The 18,903-nt window shown below is 41.4% G+C and overlaps 1 protein-coding gene across 8 annotated transcripts in view; it reads left to right on the top strand.

Moving 5' to 3' along the window:
* XRCC4 (X-ray repair cross complementing 4) overlaps window positions 1-18,903 on the top strand; it is a 237,066-nt gene that overhangs the window by 138,486 nt on the left and 79,677 nt on the right. For all 8 annotated transcript variants that reach the window (XM_079995777.1, XM_079995772.1, XM_079995773.1 and 5 more), the window contains one exon: window positions 4,303-4,493. In XM_079995777.1, the coding sequence (XP_079851903.1) occupies window positions 4,303-4,493 (191 nt within the window). The remainder of the gene's footprint in view (window positions 1-4,302; window positions 4,494-18,903) is intronic.

The raw sequence follows: 18,903 nt of genomic DNA, 5'->3' as shown, positions 1-18,903 counted from the left end.
CTGATGGTACAGTCTGGCCACAGCATTTTGCTGTTGAGACAAGTTCAAGGGTAGCCCTACATAGAGTGCATTGCTTGCCAATCCATGATACACTACAGTCACGCTACCCCTGTTGAAGAACACCCATGGTTGGTGTACCAGCAGTAGGTGTCATGAACTGGTGAGATGACGGGGAGGAGGAAGCGGATCCCAGTGAGGGGCGTAGCCAAGATTGGGACACATCAGGGCAAGCAAGGAATAGGGAAGGAAATACTCACAGGATAGTGGAGGATGGTGAGGGGGATGGGCGTCAGTGCACCAGAACCAGAGCAGCAGGACCCATCACCAGAGGCAGAGAAGCCACTGTCTCCATGAACTTGGCAGGCTCTGAGGCATAGGGAGCAGCAGAAGTGCCACTCTAGGAAGCTAAGGCAGGCAAGCGCCCATGACCCATCTTCCTAGCTCACTAGGTGAGGCTCACTAGTTCTGGGAGGAGGTGTGTGATTTCGCAGCTGGAGGAGGCTTGGAACAGGTGAGGATCACATGCCTCATCGTCCAGATACTGCAATCAACATGCAAAGTACAAAAGGGAAGCAGAGCTGAGAGGCAGCGTCTATTCAGCTGCCCATATTGGTAGACCTTGACTTGGATGCTGTTGGACTGCATCTTGGGTTTGACTCTGGACTGTATCCTGACCGTTGGACTTCAGATTTGGTTACTTGGATTGACCCTGGACTGCATTTCTGGACCTTGGACCTTGCTTGTGTGGCTTGACCCCTGGTCTTTCAGCTTTGGACTTTATATACTGACTTGCCACTAGGTAGGCCAGGGGATCAGGACAGTAGGTGGTTGGAGGCACTTCTAGCCACTGCAGCTACCCGAGCCTCCAACAACACAGATGGATCCATGAGCAGCCACATATTGCAAACCTTTCAGAAAGCATGCAACCCTGTCCAGAACAGGCAACCAACCAATTTCCTGGACATGGGAACCACCCACCCGCAGTGCCTGCATCTGCCAAGGATTCAAACTTAGTTTATTGGCCCTCATTTAGTCTACTGTTATATCCAGGAAGTGGACTAGATATTGCATAGCCTTTCCTGACTCAGGTGCTATGAAGATGTGGAGCTGTGTGTCATCAGCATACTGCTGACCCTTTGCAGCCCCCACAGCTCCTAATGATCACTTCTGCCATTGTTCCATTCAGGTTGCAGTCCAATGGGACTAGTGTGTGTAGGGAAACTGAGGAAGAGCCATGGTGTTCTTTTTAGGTTTTCATCACTGAATTACCCAGAGTTGGCAGGGCAATCTCCTTTTAAACTGAGCAGTGGCTTGACTCATGGGGTGACACAGAAGAGAAATCTCAAATGTCTTATTGGTTCATGCCTGGATATAAATGATTGTTCTGCATATATAGCTTTAGAGATTAAGTAGTTTACGAAATGTCGAGTATTTGAAGTGACCTTGTAGAGCTTGTTGGCAGGAAGAGTATTACACATATGTGTATGTAAAGTAAGTCTGTTTGCGGGTCCTTTCTTTATGCCTGTTTTGTGCTCCCAAGTGTGGGAAGCAATTGTTCTGGTGATCATCATACTTGGGTGGGTGCAAGTTGCTAAATCCTAATGCTTGTCACCCTCCCAATGATTAATGGACATCAATAATCTACACATTATCTGATTTTCATTGTGAGCCATTTTCCCATGGTTCCTTTTCATGCTTGATTGTACTCTATAGTATTACTCTGCAAAACTGTTGTGGGAATTACACATGCCATTGAAAATTTCCTTTTAAAAAAATAATCTTTATTAATTTAAATTACACACTTTTACAAAGAATTTACAGTCTCATACTACAAAAAGAAAATTAAAGAAAAAACAATTAAGAAAGAAGAAAATACAGAAAAAGAAAGAAAAAAAGCAAATTTACGTACATAAAACAAACGAATTTAATCTTCCTAATTAATACTTGGCCATTGAAAATTTCCATAACAACTATGGATGCTTATTAAAACATAAATTTTTACCAGGTGTCAGATGGCCCTGGACAAACAGTGTTCAAAACTCCCATTGTTCTAGGCGCATTTTGTGACAGGGAATTTCATTAGCATGAGCAATTTTTGAGCTCTGGGCACAGTACTGCACCTAAGATTTCAGATTAAAACTGCAGAGTGGAAGGAAAGGAGGACTTTTTTCTGCCTCCCCACTTCCAGTTATTCCCTGAAGACTGGAGAAGAGACCCTCTTAAGAATATTAGGGGGTTGGCATGGGAAGAACTAGACCATACGAAAAATGAACATAATATTTTAGCTGCAGTTCGTTCATTTTCAGTTTTGTATTCTTGTTATTTAAAAGCACTTCTAGACATTCTGTTGTTGTACCCATAACCTAGGTTTAAGGTGCTATTTAGCTCCTTGCTTTCGTATCTCAGTTTCTAACACTGTGGACAATGCATCCTTTGAGGGGCCTCTTCATTTGTCAATTGGCCCTGTTGGGTTTACCTGGCCGCTGTATTACAAACAGCACTTGGCAGCTCAGTCTAACAACCATTACAATTTCCCACAATGCCCCAGAGTGATGCTATATAGCAGGGATGTCCAACAAGTTGATCGCGATCTACTGGTAGACCCCCCGGGAGGTTCGTTGGGTCCCTTTCCTTAGCGCTGGTAAAGCTCCCTCCTCCATTGTTGCACAATCTGCAGAACGGAATATGGAATACAGTGGTACCTCGGGTTACATACGTTTCAGGTTACATACGCTTCAGGTTACAGACTCCGCTAACCCAGAAATAATACCTCAGGTTAAGAACTTTGCTTCAGGATGAGAACAGAAATCGTGCTCCGGCGGCGCGGCAGCAGCAGGAGGCCCCATTAGCTAAAGTGGTGCTTCAGGTTAAGAACAGTTTCAGGTTAAGAACAGACCTCCGGAACGAATTAAGTACTTAACCCAAGGTACCACTGTACAGAGTTTAGTGAGGCTGTTTGTTTCCCCAGCGATCTGTTGGTGAGTGGCTGTCCCCCTTTCTCCCTAAAAATGGCCAACAGCTAAACTTTGAACTCCCCCAAAATGTGGCTCTCCTCTTCCATTAAAAAAGCTCAACAACTTTGACCTGAACCCCCCAAAAACGGGGGTAGATCACTGCCAGTTTTTAATTATGTGAGTAGATTGCAGTCTCTTGGGAGTTGGCCACCCCTGCTATATAGGAGCATTATACGAGATGAATTTGACAGCTAGATGTCTGAGCTGGGGAATTAATATGGCAGTTGATCCGACTGTCAGGTCAGATGTTTTAAAGGGGAGCTTGGACCAGATACTGGCGCTCAACTCTGCTGTGGGGCTGAGGCCTCAGCAGTTGCCCAAGGGTTTCAGGTACTGATACTGGCCCTGACTCCTAGTCATTAAGAAGAGGGGTGATACATATTAATGGAATGTGCAGGGTGTCACCATGGAGAAATGGCTCACTACAAGGATCAATAAATGTGCAGGATGGCTCTTAAATAGATCAGTGTTGAAATCTGGGTGGCGGTACATGCTGGTGTTGGAAGACCTGTTGAACTAAACCTAACTTTATTTGTGAATTGGGTTGAGTGTAAGAGTTAAGAAAGAAAAGGAACACAAAAAATAATTGAATAATAACATTAAAATACATTGCAGTGGAATATAAAAGGGAGATATCAAATTATCTGATCCCAGGCATATGTATACTAAGCCCATAGTGTTTACTTCTAAGTAGAAATGTTGATCTTATAGTATCAAGACCAAGCCAAAGTGTGTACTTGTTTACTCTTCAAATCATCCACATGTTTTGGTTTGATTCTTTCCTTAACATAGGATTGTGAAATGGGCTTTGAAATCATAGTGTAACTTCAGATGGGGCGAGCAAAAACTAAATTGAGTTGTAAAGGTTAAAAAAGAAGAAGATAAGGAGCATTAAAGAGGAGAGCTGATTCAAATACTACTGAGCTCTCTAGAAAGGTCCTCTAATCCTGTGAGGTTTGGTTTGAATCCTGGATTTCAGGCTATAATCCTTGCAGAGTTATGTGCACCTAAACCTTTTATTTTAGTGGGTTTATGTGTGCCTTACCTGGATATCATCAGGCAGTTCATATTTCTTTAGCTTTAGAAACTTTTGAATCATTGTGGTGATTTTTAATTACTTGCTTCAGCAGTCAGCAGCAATAAATTGACCTATAAAGTGTTTGATAAATTACAAAATGTGATAGGGGATGGAATATAAAACCAACCATGTCTTGCCTTATTCTGTACTTTGAAGAAATCCCGTAAGAAACTGCATTGTGACAAAAATGTGTATGGAATCTTCCAACAGTGCCTGAGGAAGATATTTCCAAGGAAGCTGCTGACATGGAAATGGAGCGAGAGAAATACATTGGAGAGCTTAAAAAAGTGTTGTTATTTGAAGGAGGACTGGCAGACAAATACAATTTTGATATTTCTAAAGGAGGAGTGGATGGAGAGTGCCTCAATTTTTCTTATGAAAAGAATCTGAAAGATGTTTCTGTAAGTATTGCTTTATTAAAAATTGTTACATTATGGTTTTCCCAAGAGAGTTTCAGTATAGTAGACCATTAATCTTCAGTAATATGGTGGACACTGCACAGCAATTCCTTAAACTTTATTTTTCAATAATTCTGTAATGGGTAAGATCTGTGAGGTTGTTTTTAATCAGTATAAGGATTTCTTTGACTTCTTGATTCCAAAATTTAAGTAAAGCAAGAAATCATTTTGTTAAACATACATTAAGTTTGAGTTGTTGTCTGAATCCCAAGGAGTAAAAGGCTATATAGTTACTCTGATGAAGGCAATAACAATGAAAGCTATGGGAACGGCTTAAATTATAATGTAGCTTTGTATTTACCCTCCTCTTGGGAACATAATTTGAATGAATTTAATTTAATTTATTGCTTTACCACTTTAGACTATCTGGCGTGATTTGAAAAATGACAGAAGTTTCTTGTAAGTTACTAGCATTGATAAATAAAAATATTTATCACATGAGGTAAACAGAGGCTTGCCAGATCTCTAATTTTTTTTCAGACCTGGTGGTAAACCTTTTATATGGATTTTAGTCACTAACATTTCTTCAATAACTCACACTCAAAGCTACACATGATGTTAATGTTATGTAGTTTTGTCCTTTAATGCTTCATCTATTTATTTTACTTAAAAACAACTTCTCAGGCCATAGACACTAATGTGATACCTGTGGATATGTATGAGAGAGAGAAAGATCAGAAATCTTTCCTCTGCCATTTTACCATATTCTATTTGTCCTTCCCAGCAGTGCCCTATGCTTTCCACTTTTATGTTCGAAAACTTATACGTGTTTATTTCAGGGGAAATAGGCACTTTTTTGAGGAAATAACTACCTATCTGCACCATAGAATTGTAGAGTTTGAAGGGACCTTGAGGGCCATCTAGTCTAATCCCCTGCAATACAGAAATTTTAACTAAAGCATCCATGACAGATGGCCTCAGTCCACCACCTCTCATGGGAGTCTGTTCCACTGTTAAACAGCTCTTACTGTCAGAAAGTTCTTTCTGATGTTTAGTCAGAATTTCCTTTTGTGTAACTTGAGGTCACGTCCTTTGGAGCAGGAGAAAACAAGCTTGCTCCATTCTTCTTGTAATAGCCCTTTCGATATTTGAAGATAGCTATCCTTTCTCCTCTGTCTCTTTACCAGGAAAAACTTATCAAATTCCCTTCACTGTTCCTCATAAAGCTTGGTTTCCAGACCTATGATCATCTTGGTCGCCCTCTTCTGCACACATTCCAGTTTGTCCACATCCTTCCTCAAGTGTGGTGCCCAGAACTGGACACAGTACTCCAGGTGTGGTCTGACCAAGGAAGAATAAAGTATACTGTCCCCTTAATCAGGACAATTTACTTCTGTTGATGCAGCCTGGAATAGCATTAGCTTTTTTTCTGCTGCATCACGCTCTGGACTCATGTTAAGCTTGGGGTCTTCTAAGACTCCCTAGATCCTTTCCACATGTAGTACTGGCAATCCAGGTGTCTCCTATCTTGTATCTGTGTAGCTGGTTCTTCAAACCTAAGTGTAGAACCTGATATTTGTCCCTACTGAGATTCCTTTCTGTAGTTCTATTTCCATAGTTCTAGTCTCACTGAACCATGTAGGTTCCAAAAGGTGGCTTACCAGGCAAGCAGACTAGACCTGGGAAGCTGTGCTCATCAAGGCTATTGCATGAAAACTGCAATAAGATCAGGCTGCACTCTTTAGTGTACATCATTGGAAGTAAGTCCTTTGACTTTATTTATTTCAACAAAATTTATCTATCACTTGATTGTAATAAAGCCTCAAACCCATGTACAATAACATATGACGTTTTCAGTAAAGGACAGTCACAGAGGTATTTTTTTAAACGTTCACAAATAATTGGAAACAACAATAAGCTGAAAGCAAGATTAAAACGCATGTAACTTCTATATGTCTGAAAAGGCTTTCCTAAACAAAAATGTTTTGAGCAACCACGAAGAGAGTACAGCGATGGCGCTTGCCTGATGTCATTAGGCAAGGACTTCCAAAGTGTAGGTGCTGCTAGACTAAAATATTGATTTTTTTACAAGAATGCATATTATATGGCACCTGATACAATACCAGTTTCAAAAATTGAAGCAGTCAAGTGAGCATATATGGGATAAGACGATCCCACAAGTAAACTGGTCCCATACTGTTAAGGGCTTTATATATGAATAGCAACACCTTGAACCTGGCTTGGTTGAAAATTGTTAACCAGTTGCAGAGCAGAGATGTGATATACTAACAGGGTCTCCCTCCTGTCTTCAGCTGTGCCAGAATTACTGTGGTTAAGCTCCCCTGGTCCAGGGACAGCACTGGTCCCAGCTGAAATAAAAATAGGCCATGCTTCCACATAAATGTGTTCAAGAATGAGAAGCCAGGGTAACAATTTTTTAAAAAAACTAATTTGTATTTTATTTTTTACTCATTACGTTTGTATTCTGACATTTGTGTGTGTTATCTTCATGACAACCCAGTGGCTTGCCTAAGGCCACCCAGTCAACTTCATGGTTCGATGGGGATTTAGATAAGGAAATCTAGGTATGAGTGAGGCAGACAGTCGTATAGTGGTGATGACATTAACCAGTGGCATTATCCGCGCTTTTGAAGTGTCACATTTTTCGTAACAGGATGGATAATAGTGATGGGTTGTTAAAAGTTAACCTGCTAAGCATGTGGATAATTTGCATAACTATACTAATCAGGAAGAGGGACGCAGGTGGCGCTGTGGGTTAAAGCCTCAGCGCCTAGGGCTTGCCGATCGAAAGGTCGGCGGTTCGAATCCCTGCGGCGGGGTGCGCTCCCGCTGCTCGGTCCCAGCGCCTGCCAACCTAGCAGTTCGAAAGCACCTCCGGGTGCAAGTAGATAAATAGGGACCGCTTACCAGCGGGAAGGTAAACGGCGTTTCCGTGTGCGGCTCTGGCTTGCCAGAGCAGCGATGTCACGCTGGCCACGTGACCCGGAAGTGTCTCCGGACAGCGCTGGCCCCTGGCCTCTTAAGTGAGATGGGCGCACAACCCCAGAGTCTGTCAAGACTGGCCCGTACGGGCAGGGGTACCTTTACCTTTACCTTTTTACTAATCAGGAAGGGGGTCTGGGGAGCATAACATAGTATGGGCCTCCTTTAGTTGAAAATTTCAAGGTAACCCAGTTAATTTTATCTACTATATTAGATGTAATAAGTTAAAATAAAGGAAAGGAAAATAAGGGCTGTTGACTGGGGAACATGTACAGTTGGCAAAATCTGTATGTCTTTGGAAATACTTGCTGGAGGAAATAGTGGTAGTTTAGCTTGAGTCATTCTGCAATAAACTAGACAAAGCATTGGAAAATCTGCGCCTTGAAGCAGTCTTGCATTGGCATTGAAATGCATTTCATGACCTAATTAGGTGTTTTGCATCCTAGAAATTTATAATTCTGTGACAGCTAGCCCACACATGGGGCAGACATGAAAAGTCTTCCAGGCAACGATGTTTTAGTGAAGTACAATTCATTCAAGTCAATTCACAATTCAAGCTAGTCCTCCTAAAATTTGATCTTCAATGCCTTGTGAGTGTTGATTTCAACACTGGGCCCACTGAGATGTGCAACTGGAGTCACATTCAAATCTACATCTCCAACCGCTGCACCAATAGAACTTTTTTTTTTTTTGGCAGTTTAATTTTTTGCATTATGAGACTCAAATAGATTAGGAATTGGGGGTTCCTATTTTGTGGTTTTATATTTTGATTTTGTTCTGTGAACCACCCTGAGACTTCTGGGTATAGGGCGGTATATCAATTCAATAAATAATAATAATTATTTGACTTTAATGAATAGAGCAAAAGAAAACTTCCTTTGCCTTTCTGATTATTATAGCCTAGATATATGTGGGATGCTGTGAAATTGTATTTGATGTTTGTCAGAAGATGATATTAATGTGCAATGTAGAGAATTAATAAAGGTTGCAGTTGCTACCAATAATTATTCTTCCCATGGAAGAAAAGGATTTACTATACTGTAGACAGAATGTTACAACTTCATAATAGTTTGATAAACAAAAGTAATGTTCAGATCAATTATTGTGTGGTTTAAACTATGTTATGAAGAAATAGAACAAGTATATAACACTGCCTCTGTTTCTGTGAAATGCTTTGTTCTAAGTCCACTGAACTTTCAGCCAAAGGACACGAGGCTTTCGTATATCAGAAAATACTAGAGATCTGTATTAGTTGCATCTGAAGCCACTAAATTATATAATACCAATTATTAATGACTTTGCCTCTTAAGACAGCTGTCTTTTGTCTTAAGAGTTTTTAACATGCTGCTCTTTGGAAACGCTCTTAGACTGGTAAGGGCAAACTAGACTGTTGAGAATTGCATTAAAATAACAATAGGCTTGGTACACAGTAGGGCTTGTGTGTCAAAGCAGCTGCAGAGCAAAATGGGCCACACACACTGAGAACTCAGTAAGGGGCCATTGAGGCTCGGCCAGCTAAACTGCTGCCACCTAAACAAACACCATAACAAGAGTCAGTGATTTACTGTTTGATCTAAGTAGGTGACCACTTGGAAGTAAATCTTTCCAAGTACTTCAGCTAGGAACTCTCTGCATATAACAAATAAATGGGACTCCTGCAAAACTTTCTCATTGGAGGTGGCAATTAAATTGATTAAAGACCTCTTGATAAGCAGCGTTTGAGGGCTAGCAAACCTTTCTGTATAATAAGGTGGCAAGTATTGTATTTTCTTTCTGCCTCCACCCCCGCCTAAGAACATTGCTAAAATATTAGTCAATGAAGTTCTGTCAGCATGTGGAAAACGACATGATTTACTAGGCTGAAGAAAGAAACCCACATAATTTGTTTCAGCTTGTCCATCTTTTTTGTAGTGTGTTCTTAAAATACAGGTCACAGGACAGAAGGATAATTTAAATTTTCAAATGGATTAAAGCATCACCTTATATTCATGCGTATATTTTCACATATCCCTCTGCACCACCACCAAGTAGAATTTCTGTGCATTTCAGAGTTTCCCATATGGTAATGTCAAGGACCCAAAGGCTCTGAGTTGTGCTTTCCTGTTTTGGGATGCATGCTGGGCATTATAGCTCTTGATATTTCAAGTCAGTGTTTACATTTTCTTGTTCAGCTGAGTTAAAATAACTTCTTGTCATGAGGAAAATCTTTAAATCATGGGCTGGTGACAAGACTTGGTTTCCACAGAGGGAGGAAGAGAGAAAGAGAAGAAAGAGATGATTATGGAACATCAAGTGCATCGTGACTGCTCTGCCACATCATTCATATTGTTGTTGTTTTTTAAATATAAACCTACAGTACATAAAATGTTTTGCCTACAATTTGCCTTTGCCAGTGTTCTGCATCTTCAGAGAAGGAACTCATGCCCTATTAGATACTATGGAAACAGCTGCAGGCTCAAACTGTGAATTTCTAGCATTTCACATTCATAAAGGCAAATGTTTAAATTTATTGGTTGCAGAAAAAATTTAATCCTCATTGCTTCTATTTCTGATAGTCAGGCTTGAGTGCCAATGCATATGTAACAAAAATGGGACCACCCATGTGCAAGCTCTGGGGAACCCAGCATGTTTGGGGGAGCCCAGATGTGCATGTGTATGGGGAAGAGGAAGTGAATTTCTAAAGCGAGTTGTGCAGTGAGCATGCTCAGTGGCCACCAAATGCTGACTGTGGGGTCTAGGAGATCAGAAATCAGGTAGAAAGACAACTGGAATGGAGTATGCTTGGCAAGGGCATGGCTGGGTAACCGGAACAGTTAACAGAAGCAGGGAAACTGGAACAATTAACAAGACAGTTTGTCACATATATATTTATGGCTGGATTCAAAAAGAACTTAGTTTTTTTGCTTACAAACATGGGAGTCTAGGGAAGACCTGTGAGGACAGAGAATGATAAAAGGTTGGGGGTGGGCAGTTTTGAATCAGTGCCATGCTTGTTTATTTGCTTGCTTGCTGCTGCTGCTGCTGCTGTTTAAGAAGGCACCTACTAAAGAGAGAATAGTATGCAGGGTCTTTTTGTATCATACAAGTCATTCCAGGACTATTTGGATTCTGGCCACACTATAGATGGTTTTGCTCTTTGCCCCTCTGCCAAATCTCTGATTTAAATTCACCACAGTTCTGGTTAGCAATGTCAGTTCCTGAACCTTAGCATTTTCGTCTCTGCAGCTAACAGCAGCTTCTAAGGTGGAGGTGCAAGGTAAAATTCTCCTCCTCGCCATGTTGTAGCCAAATCCCTTCTCCAGTGGCTGCTTCTTGAAATACTTGTATACTGCAAGCTTCAAGTCCAAAAATTATGGCAGCACTTCAAGCCTTATCTTTACAGCCATTGATGGACCCATCCTTTGTAAATTTGTACAGTTATTAGCTAGTACTGTATTGCAAAAACATCTAAACTGGTGGCCATCATAATATTTTGTAGTGAAGTTTCATAAATGAAATATCTGTCATGTGAAGAAGTAAATTAACATTGTGGTTCATCTTGTTTACCTACCTAAATTATTAAAAACTTTTCAAGAGCAATTACTGTATTTCTAATCTAAGAAAACTGTTTTACACCATTGATGTTTTGTTTCGTAGCCATTTGTTGGATTCCCAGAGAAGCTATACCTTGTGCATAAGAAGACTCAGAGGAATCTCCTGATAGCTGGTACTCTGACTCCCATTACTAGAATGAGATTTAAATTTAAACAAATGGCCCTGATTCTATGTACATAGGCCATGGCCCAGCATATAATGTCCTGGGAATATTGTCAAATATCAACAACCTCTACATCTGGCAAATGACAATTACAACCCTCATTAAAAACCTGGTGTTTACCATGAATAATTAATACAAGGTATCAAGGTGGTGTTCAAGACAAATCCAATTTGTTCTCAGATCCAGGGACTAATTTTCTAGCTCTTCAGATGCATGAGTAGAGTCCAATTTGCTTTCAAAACTTTTTTCTGGTTTACAGGGTTTTTCCTCCCTTCTGTACCCAAGTATGCATATGAGCCAGCTATCCCACATGGCTTAGCTAGTGGGTGATGAAGGGTGCAATAGCCTCAACAGTGTTTGCTATAGGGTTATGTTGTTGCTGTTATATATCACTGAAATAAGTTAAATGTAAAACCTCTCCTAAAGCCTTACATATATCAGTTTTCAGGAATTCCTCATTAACAATCCAATAATTCAATTCATGGGCACAATTATATAATGAATATTAGGGAGTGGGTGGTGCTGTGGTCTAAACCACTGAGCCTCTTGGGATTGCCTATCGGAAGGTTGGCAATTTGAATCCATGTGACGGGGTGAGCTTCCATTGCTATGTCCCAGCTTCTGCCAACCTAGCAGTTCAAAAGCATACGAGTGCAAATAGATAAATAGGTACCACTGCAGCGGGAAGGTAAATGGCATTTCCATGTGCTCTGGTTTCCGTCGCGCCAAAAGCAGTTTAGTCATGCTGGCCACATGACCCAGAAAGCTGGACAAACGCCAGTTCCCTCGTCCTGAAGCGAGATGACTGCTGCACCCCATAGTCGCCTTTGACTGGACTTGACCATCCAGGGGTCTTTTACCTTTACTTAGATAATGAATAGTAGTGTGTCAACTACAGGCTTCTTTGGATGAAGCTAATTATTGGATAGGGCTAATTATCAGATCTCATTTCACTTTGACTTTTTATCTGTTTTGGGGGCAGAAACTGATTTGGTTGAACTGGGCAACAACCTTTCCAGTTGTGTCCCTGCCCATCCCCTGCACCATCCCAGTAGAATCATAGAATCATAGAATCATAGAGTTGGAAGAGACCACAAGGGCCATCGAGTCCAACCCCCTGCCAAGCAGGAAACACCATCAGAGCACTCCTGACATATGGTTGTCAAGCCTCTGCTTAAAGACCTCCAAAGAAGGAGACTCCACCACACACCTTGGCAGCAAATTCCACTGTCGAACAGCTCTTACTGTCAGGAAGTTCTTCCTAATGTTTAGGTGGAATCTTTTTTCTTGTAGTTTGGAACCATTGCTCCGTGTCCGCTTCTCTGGAGCAGCAGAAAACAACCTTTCTCCCTCCTCTATGTGACATCCTTTTATATATTTGAACATGGCTATCATATCACCCCTTAACCTCCTCTTCTCCAGGCTAAACATGCCCAGCTCCCTTAGCCGTTCTTCATAAGGCATCGTTTCCAGGCCTTTGACCATTTTGGTTGCTCTCCTCTGGACACGTTCCAGTTTGTCAGTGTCCTTCTTGAACTGTGGTGCCCAGAACTGAACACAGTACTCCAGGTGAGGTCTGACCAGAGCAGAATACAGTGGCACTATTACTTCCCTTGATCTAGATGCTATACTCCTATTGATGCAGCCCAGAATTGCATTGGCTTTTTTAGCTGCCGCGTCACACTGTTGGCTCATGTCAAGTTTGTGGTCAACCAAGACTCCTAGATCCTTTTCACATGTACTGCTCTCAAGCCAGGTGTCACCCATCTTGTATTTGTGCCTCTCATTTTTTTTGCCCAAGTGCAATACTTTACATTTCTCCCTATTAAAATTCATCTTGTTTGTTTTGGCCCAGTTCTCTAATCTGTCAAGGTCGTTTTGAAGTGTGATCCTGTCCTCTGGGGTGTTAGCCACCCCTCCCAGTTTGGTGTCATCTGCAAATTTGATCAGGATGCCCTTGAGTCCATCATCCAAGTCGTTGATAAAGATGTTGAATAAGACTGGGCCCAAGACAGAACCCTGTGGCACCCCACTAGTCACTCTTCTCCAGGATGAAGAGGAACCATTGATGAGCACCCTTTGGGTTCGGTCAGTCAGCCAGTTACAAATCCACTGAGTGGTAGCATAGTCAAGTCCGCATTTTACCAGCTTCTTTACAAGAATATCATGGGGCACCTTGTCAAATGCCTTGCTGAAATCAAGGTAGGCTACATCCACTGCGTTCCCTTCATCTACCAGGCTTGTAATTCTGGTAGTAAGTAAGCATCATTGACACTGCTGTGGGAAGGTCATTGATCACAGACTTTTCTGGATCACCTGACAAGGTTGGGAGCAGGGAGCACTGTTTTGTAATGTTTCCACTTACCTGTTGAGCAAGTTCCAGAACTTAATACAGTACAAAGAGACTATCGCTCCATCTCAAAGCTATGCATTTTTTCTTTCACTGTTTAATATCTACTGGACAATTTACTGGACAGGGATTTGGAGTTCAGTGTTAGAAATATGTGGCTCTTAGTGAGATGGTGGTTCAGTGAAACTGGTATCTGGCGTCAGTAATGGGTTAGATGAACACCTGTGGACGTCTCTAGATATGACTGAGATGTTAGTGATTTGTGGCCAGTTGAACTTCTGGTTGTGGTTATTATTTATTGAAGGATCTGGTTTATAGCTTGGGAATTTTTGGTGTTTGGTGTTTCTGGACCTGGCTTTTATGTTTAGGTGGCATATGTGACCAAGAGTATTTTTTCAATTCAGCTTCCCCAGTCTTCTAGCTCTAATCTCTTAGCTATGGTGTTTGGTCCACTTGTTGCAGGTTTTGTCGATGGGGTTGAAGTTCATTCTTTTTCAACAAAAGCTTTTATGTTAAGTTTGCAACTCTTCTTTGCATCTGGCCTTCTGACTTATCAGACAGATGGGAAAAAGCACTCCTAGCCAGATAATTTCCTAAAGATTTAACAGCTGTTGATATGAAACTTAAACTAGCAAACATTATTCATACTCCTCATAAAAAAACGTTTTTGTATGATGATATGAAAATAATGAATATTTTGAACTCGGAGCATAAAATTTATATGGAGAGAGAGAGAAATACAGTTTTGAGGAGTATGTAAGCAATTAGCTAAGTTCTTGAGAAAGCGCTTGCTAGGATCCCTCCAATATGGAGAGGGGGGCAAACTTCATGCTATTCTGTTGGTGCTTGCTGAGTGCTGTTGCTACACCAGCACATGGCAGCAGAGAATGTTCATTGGCTCTTTATGTGAAGCAGATGGTGCCAGAGAATTATGTGGTGTTCATGTAAATGTGGGTATCAGAGGGGTAAGTCCATATCAAAACTTGTCAGCTTTTTTTCATGGTTGGTAGATAGCGTGGCATTGCCATTTGTGTGTGTCTGCCTGCTCTTTGTGGTATCTCTTTGGGCTATGGCCCTTTGTTGGCATCTGGTGATAATATGTTTTCCCTTAGTATTATGCTTTGGGATTTTATTTTTGCACTGCTACAACATGGCTTCCCTCTGTGTCTGCTCCCACTTTACCCATATTTGGCACAGTTGCAATGTCCCACGTTGCTTTGCTGGTGGAACTTAAAGGTGTGCTTGCGGTCACAATCCCAGTTACCTTACATGGTTGTGGTGTTCACTTTCTGTGCTTAAGAACCAGAAACTAAACCAAAGGGAAACATCCAAGGTGGAGATCTTTCTATTTGTTAAGTAATCTTTTTTAAATGCTTGATCATAACCAGGCAAGGAAATTCATAGTCATCTGTGACCAGAAGAAGACCTTTAGGGCTAATGCTGCCTTTAGAGTAGTGATGATAGCCATGATGGGTTAAACCCAGGGATATTGAAAGCTTGTGGATTTTAATTGCCATGTAATTTAAATCAGATGTGCCAGACAGTATTTGTATAACATTTTAAGCACAAAGGTTTGTGCCTGGCATGCTTCCAGTGCTGCATGTGTTCCTCAAATGTTGTTTAGTCATTGCAGTATATTTATGCTATCTAGAAACACATGTATTTAGTTTCCTGAACAATGAGCTTTAATCAAGGCCACCTCCTAGAGATAGACAACAAGGACAAAAAGTATGTAGCAAGTACATTGCCAGGATAGAAATTAAGTGTACGTTTGCTTGAATCTCCTCTAATCCGCCCCCCCCCCCCGCACAATAGTTTTCTAAGTTGGCGAGGGGTGGGGGGTGGGCTGCTAAAGATGTTTTGGGCAGAGGACTTACTCATATCAGATTTTATAGTTTGGACAGTGGCCAAAACATTAAAGCACTTAAGGAAAAATAAAACGGAAGTAATTGTCATCCGTGAATGCTTGTATCGGCTTAATGCTGGTCCTTGTTGTTCAGCTCTGCGTTTCTCACAACCTGCTGGTATAAAATTTCATTGTAGTTTTCCAGTGGTAATGGCTGTGATCCAGAAAAATGCCTGGCTAGAGTCTCCTCCACCCTGCAAAGGGAACCTCCCACGTTGAAAACTACTTTAAAATAAAGAGGAGTTTTGAAACCAATTCAAAATAGTGGGGGCAAGGAAAGTCTGGTCATGCATGATGTCCACAAGCCCTTGATTACCAAAGGTCCTTTCTGCATGATACTCACTTTTTTACAAAATAGGCTGATAGTTGTATTATTGTTCTGGTATTACTTAGAAGCATACACTTAAGGGATAGTCCTCTGTGGAAATAATGTCATATGGACTCCACCTTTTAGGAACAGTAGCTTGGTTTAGTATTGATGGAGTCTGACCAGAAATTGTGGGGTCTTTTTAAATATTACCCCCCCCCCCTTTACACAAAAGTACTTTGACCCAAAATTTGCTCACAGGTCTAAAGTGTTGGGCCCAGCCATGCGGATAATTTTTTTCTTACATTTTTTCAGGGTCCCAGCCATTAGTAGTGTAAGAAGCAGGGAAGTTCTGTCCTTTGATTCAGTCCTAACCTTTCTGTCCATAGGCATGTTCCTAATGTACACCACAAAATAACACACTCTCCTCTAAGGTAAAACAAACTGTCAGTCAACTGGTTGTGTGCCAAAAGCAGAGAGTGAGGGCAAACTGGATGACTCACATAATTATTGCCTGTGTGAGTTTGGAGCCAGCGGCCACACCTCAGGAATGGCTTTGACTGGCCTCCTATACCAGGGGTAGCTGATGGAACTCAAACATTCAGTGAGTTAGGGACTTCCCCTGCATGTGAAGACAGGCTCAAGTGGATTGAGTGGACAAGGCCAATAGTGGGTCCAACAGTCAAGAAGGCAGTTTCTGCATGAGCTGTAGAAGGAAGTGAGGGGCAACCTGGGATGGTAGCCCATCTAGGAAAAGGAAAACTGCTTCGAAACCTCCGCTGCCTTGCAATATATCTTTGTGAGGAGCACAGTCCCTAAGGTAGTTGGATGGCACATTATTTGCTTCCTTCTGGTAACTCCTGCAGCCAAGCTGGTGCCAAATGTATTGCTTTCCTTTCCTTTGAACCACATCAGCAAGGCTGAGGGAGACGGAGTCTTGTTGCCTGGGCAGCCTAAGGACTTCCATATACGCTGCTCAGGCTTGAACCCTGGAGAGGTCACTTTGGTTCTGCTACTGCAGCAAAAACTACATGAGAGGCAGCAGGCCCTGGGATTCTCCAGTGGTTTGACTTCACCTTCAGAGGTGCACTCCATTGTCTCTTGAGACAGACAAATGCCAACAGTGTTTCAAGGTTTGAAGCAGTTATGTGAAGAGGTCCATGTGTATTAAAACTACATGTTATAAGGGAGTGCAAAAGGAAACTCAATATTGTTCATTCATTTCCCATGTGGTAAAACATGTTTCGGTAGAAGTATTAATTTTAGTGGAAAGGAGGGATGGAAATCTTAATAAATAATGAAGACCACTTTTAGTAGCCTTTGTCAACCTCACACTTTTCAGCTGCTTTGGACTAGAACTCTCATCAGCTCCAGCTTGCACTGGCTGGGGCTGATGGGGCTCCTTCTGATCGTGCATCATTGTCCCACCACCAATATCCTGACTCTGAGCCTTCTTCCCCTGAGCATTTCCTTGGGGGGTTCCCCAGCTGCTGCCTCCCACCACTCTTCTGCAGCCAGCCAGTCCACGACAGCATGCAAATTCATAATTCAGGAGTACTAAGGAGCAGGGAACGAAAGCATATTTCAGGTTCATTATTGAATGTTGCATCTCTCCCTATCTGGTGGAAAAAATAGGCATCCTAGAGAAAACGGAACTAAAACCTGCCTGAAGGCAATAGTGCTGTGTGTAATTGGCCCAGTTTGCTCATCACTTTAAACCACTGTTTAAACTATGGCTTCATGGGACGTGTGAACCAGGACATTATCATGAATGAACTAGCCATTAACATGTTAGATGAAGAAATGTGATTGGATTAAAGGTTATTGTGGATGTGATACTGAATATGCTACTTGGAAGTATAGAGGGCAGAAATCTGAACTTGTTATAACAGCGTCCTGCAAAGCAATATATCGGGTGCCAAATAATTTACCGTATTTTTTGCTCTATAAGACTCACTTTTTCCCTCCTAAAAAGTAAGGGGAAATGTGTGTGCGTCTTATGGAGCGAATGCAGGCTGCGCAGCTATTCCAGAAGCAAGAAGAGCAGGAGGGATCGCTGCTTTCGCTGCGCAGCGATCCCTCTTGTTGTTCTGGCTTCTGAGATTCATAATATTTTTTTCTTGTTTTCGTCCTCCAAAAAACTAGGTGCGTCTTATGGTCTGGTGCGTCTTATAGAGAGAAAAATACGGTATATACCAAATAGTCATGTTTTCTAGCAGTTCTTACTGCGTTGTGAACTCAGTGACTTTTTCATTTCTGGAAACTTGTTTTAGACACCTACGACCAGAAAGCAAAATCATGCTTTCATGAGCCCAGTGGAAGTGCTTGGCACAGTAAAAACTCCATGCTCAAGTATCATGAGAGCAGTCACAGTTACACAGAACTTCTTGCAGTTTATCAGAACTTTTATTACTTTCTCTGCTTGAGAAAATATTACAGACCATGGATCAAAGTCTAGGGATAGCAGTGGGGATCTTTCCAAAGGTTTCTAATCTCTCGTTATGCCTTCTTACAAACCTTGGCACTTTGGAAGAGGAACTTGAGTCTGATTTGGATGATGAAACAAAAAAGTTTATTCATATATGTTGACTTTAGGATTTCACAATGTTATGGCCTTGATAACAAGATGTCCTGTCCTTGAATGTCCTATGAGGGCAAGCTGATAAAGCATGACTAATTCATTGAAATGGAAGTGAAGGGGAAGAAACAGAGCCTCAGATTTGTGCTTGAAAAATAGCAATTTGTTCTTATTTGAAGATCTCTGTTGAAACATTTGTAAATTACATTCAGGATACAATCATGGTATGTATACATTTTGTAAATAAAGAGATAAACAAATAAACAAGAGTGCTGAGTCTGTGAACAAGGTTAAATATACTAAAACATGTTTTTCTTGCAATTCAGGAGTAGGAAACTTGTGTCTTTTCTAATGTTGTTAAACTCCTAATGGTCAGGGATGATGGAGCATGTAAGCCCAGCAACATCCAGAGGGAAACAGGTAACTCACCTCTGCTTTGGTTAACATATGCATAGGCAAAACTGAAATTGGCTTATTTTCATTTTTCTGAGGGTGAAAAGGTAAAGGTACCC

The sequence above is a fragment of the Podarcis cretensis genome (genome assembly GCF_951804945.1).
Source record: "Podarcis cretensis genome assembly, chromosome: 11".
NCBI lineage: Eukaryota > Metazoa > Chordata > Lepidosauria > Squamata > Lacertidae > Podarcis > Podarcis cretensis.
The sequence above is the reverse complement of the archived record's forward strand: the minus strand, read 5'-3'. Positions and strand labels throughout refer to the sequence as shown.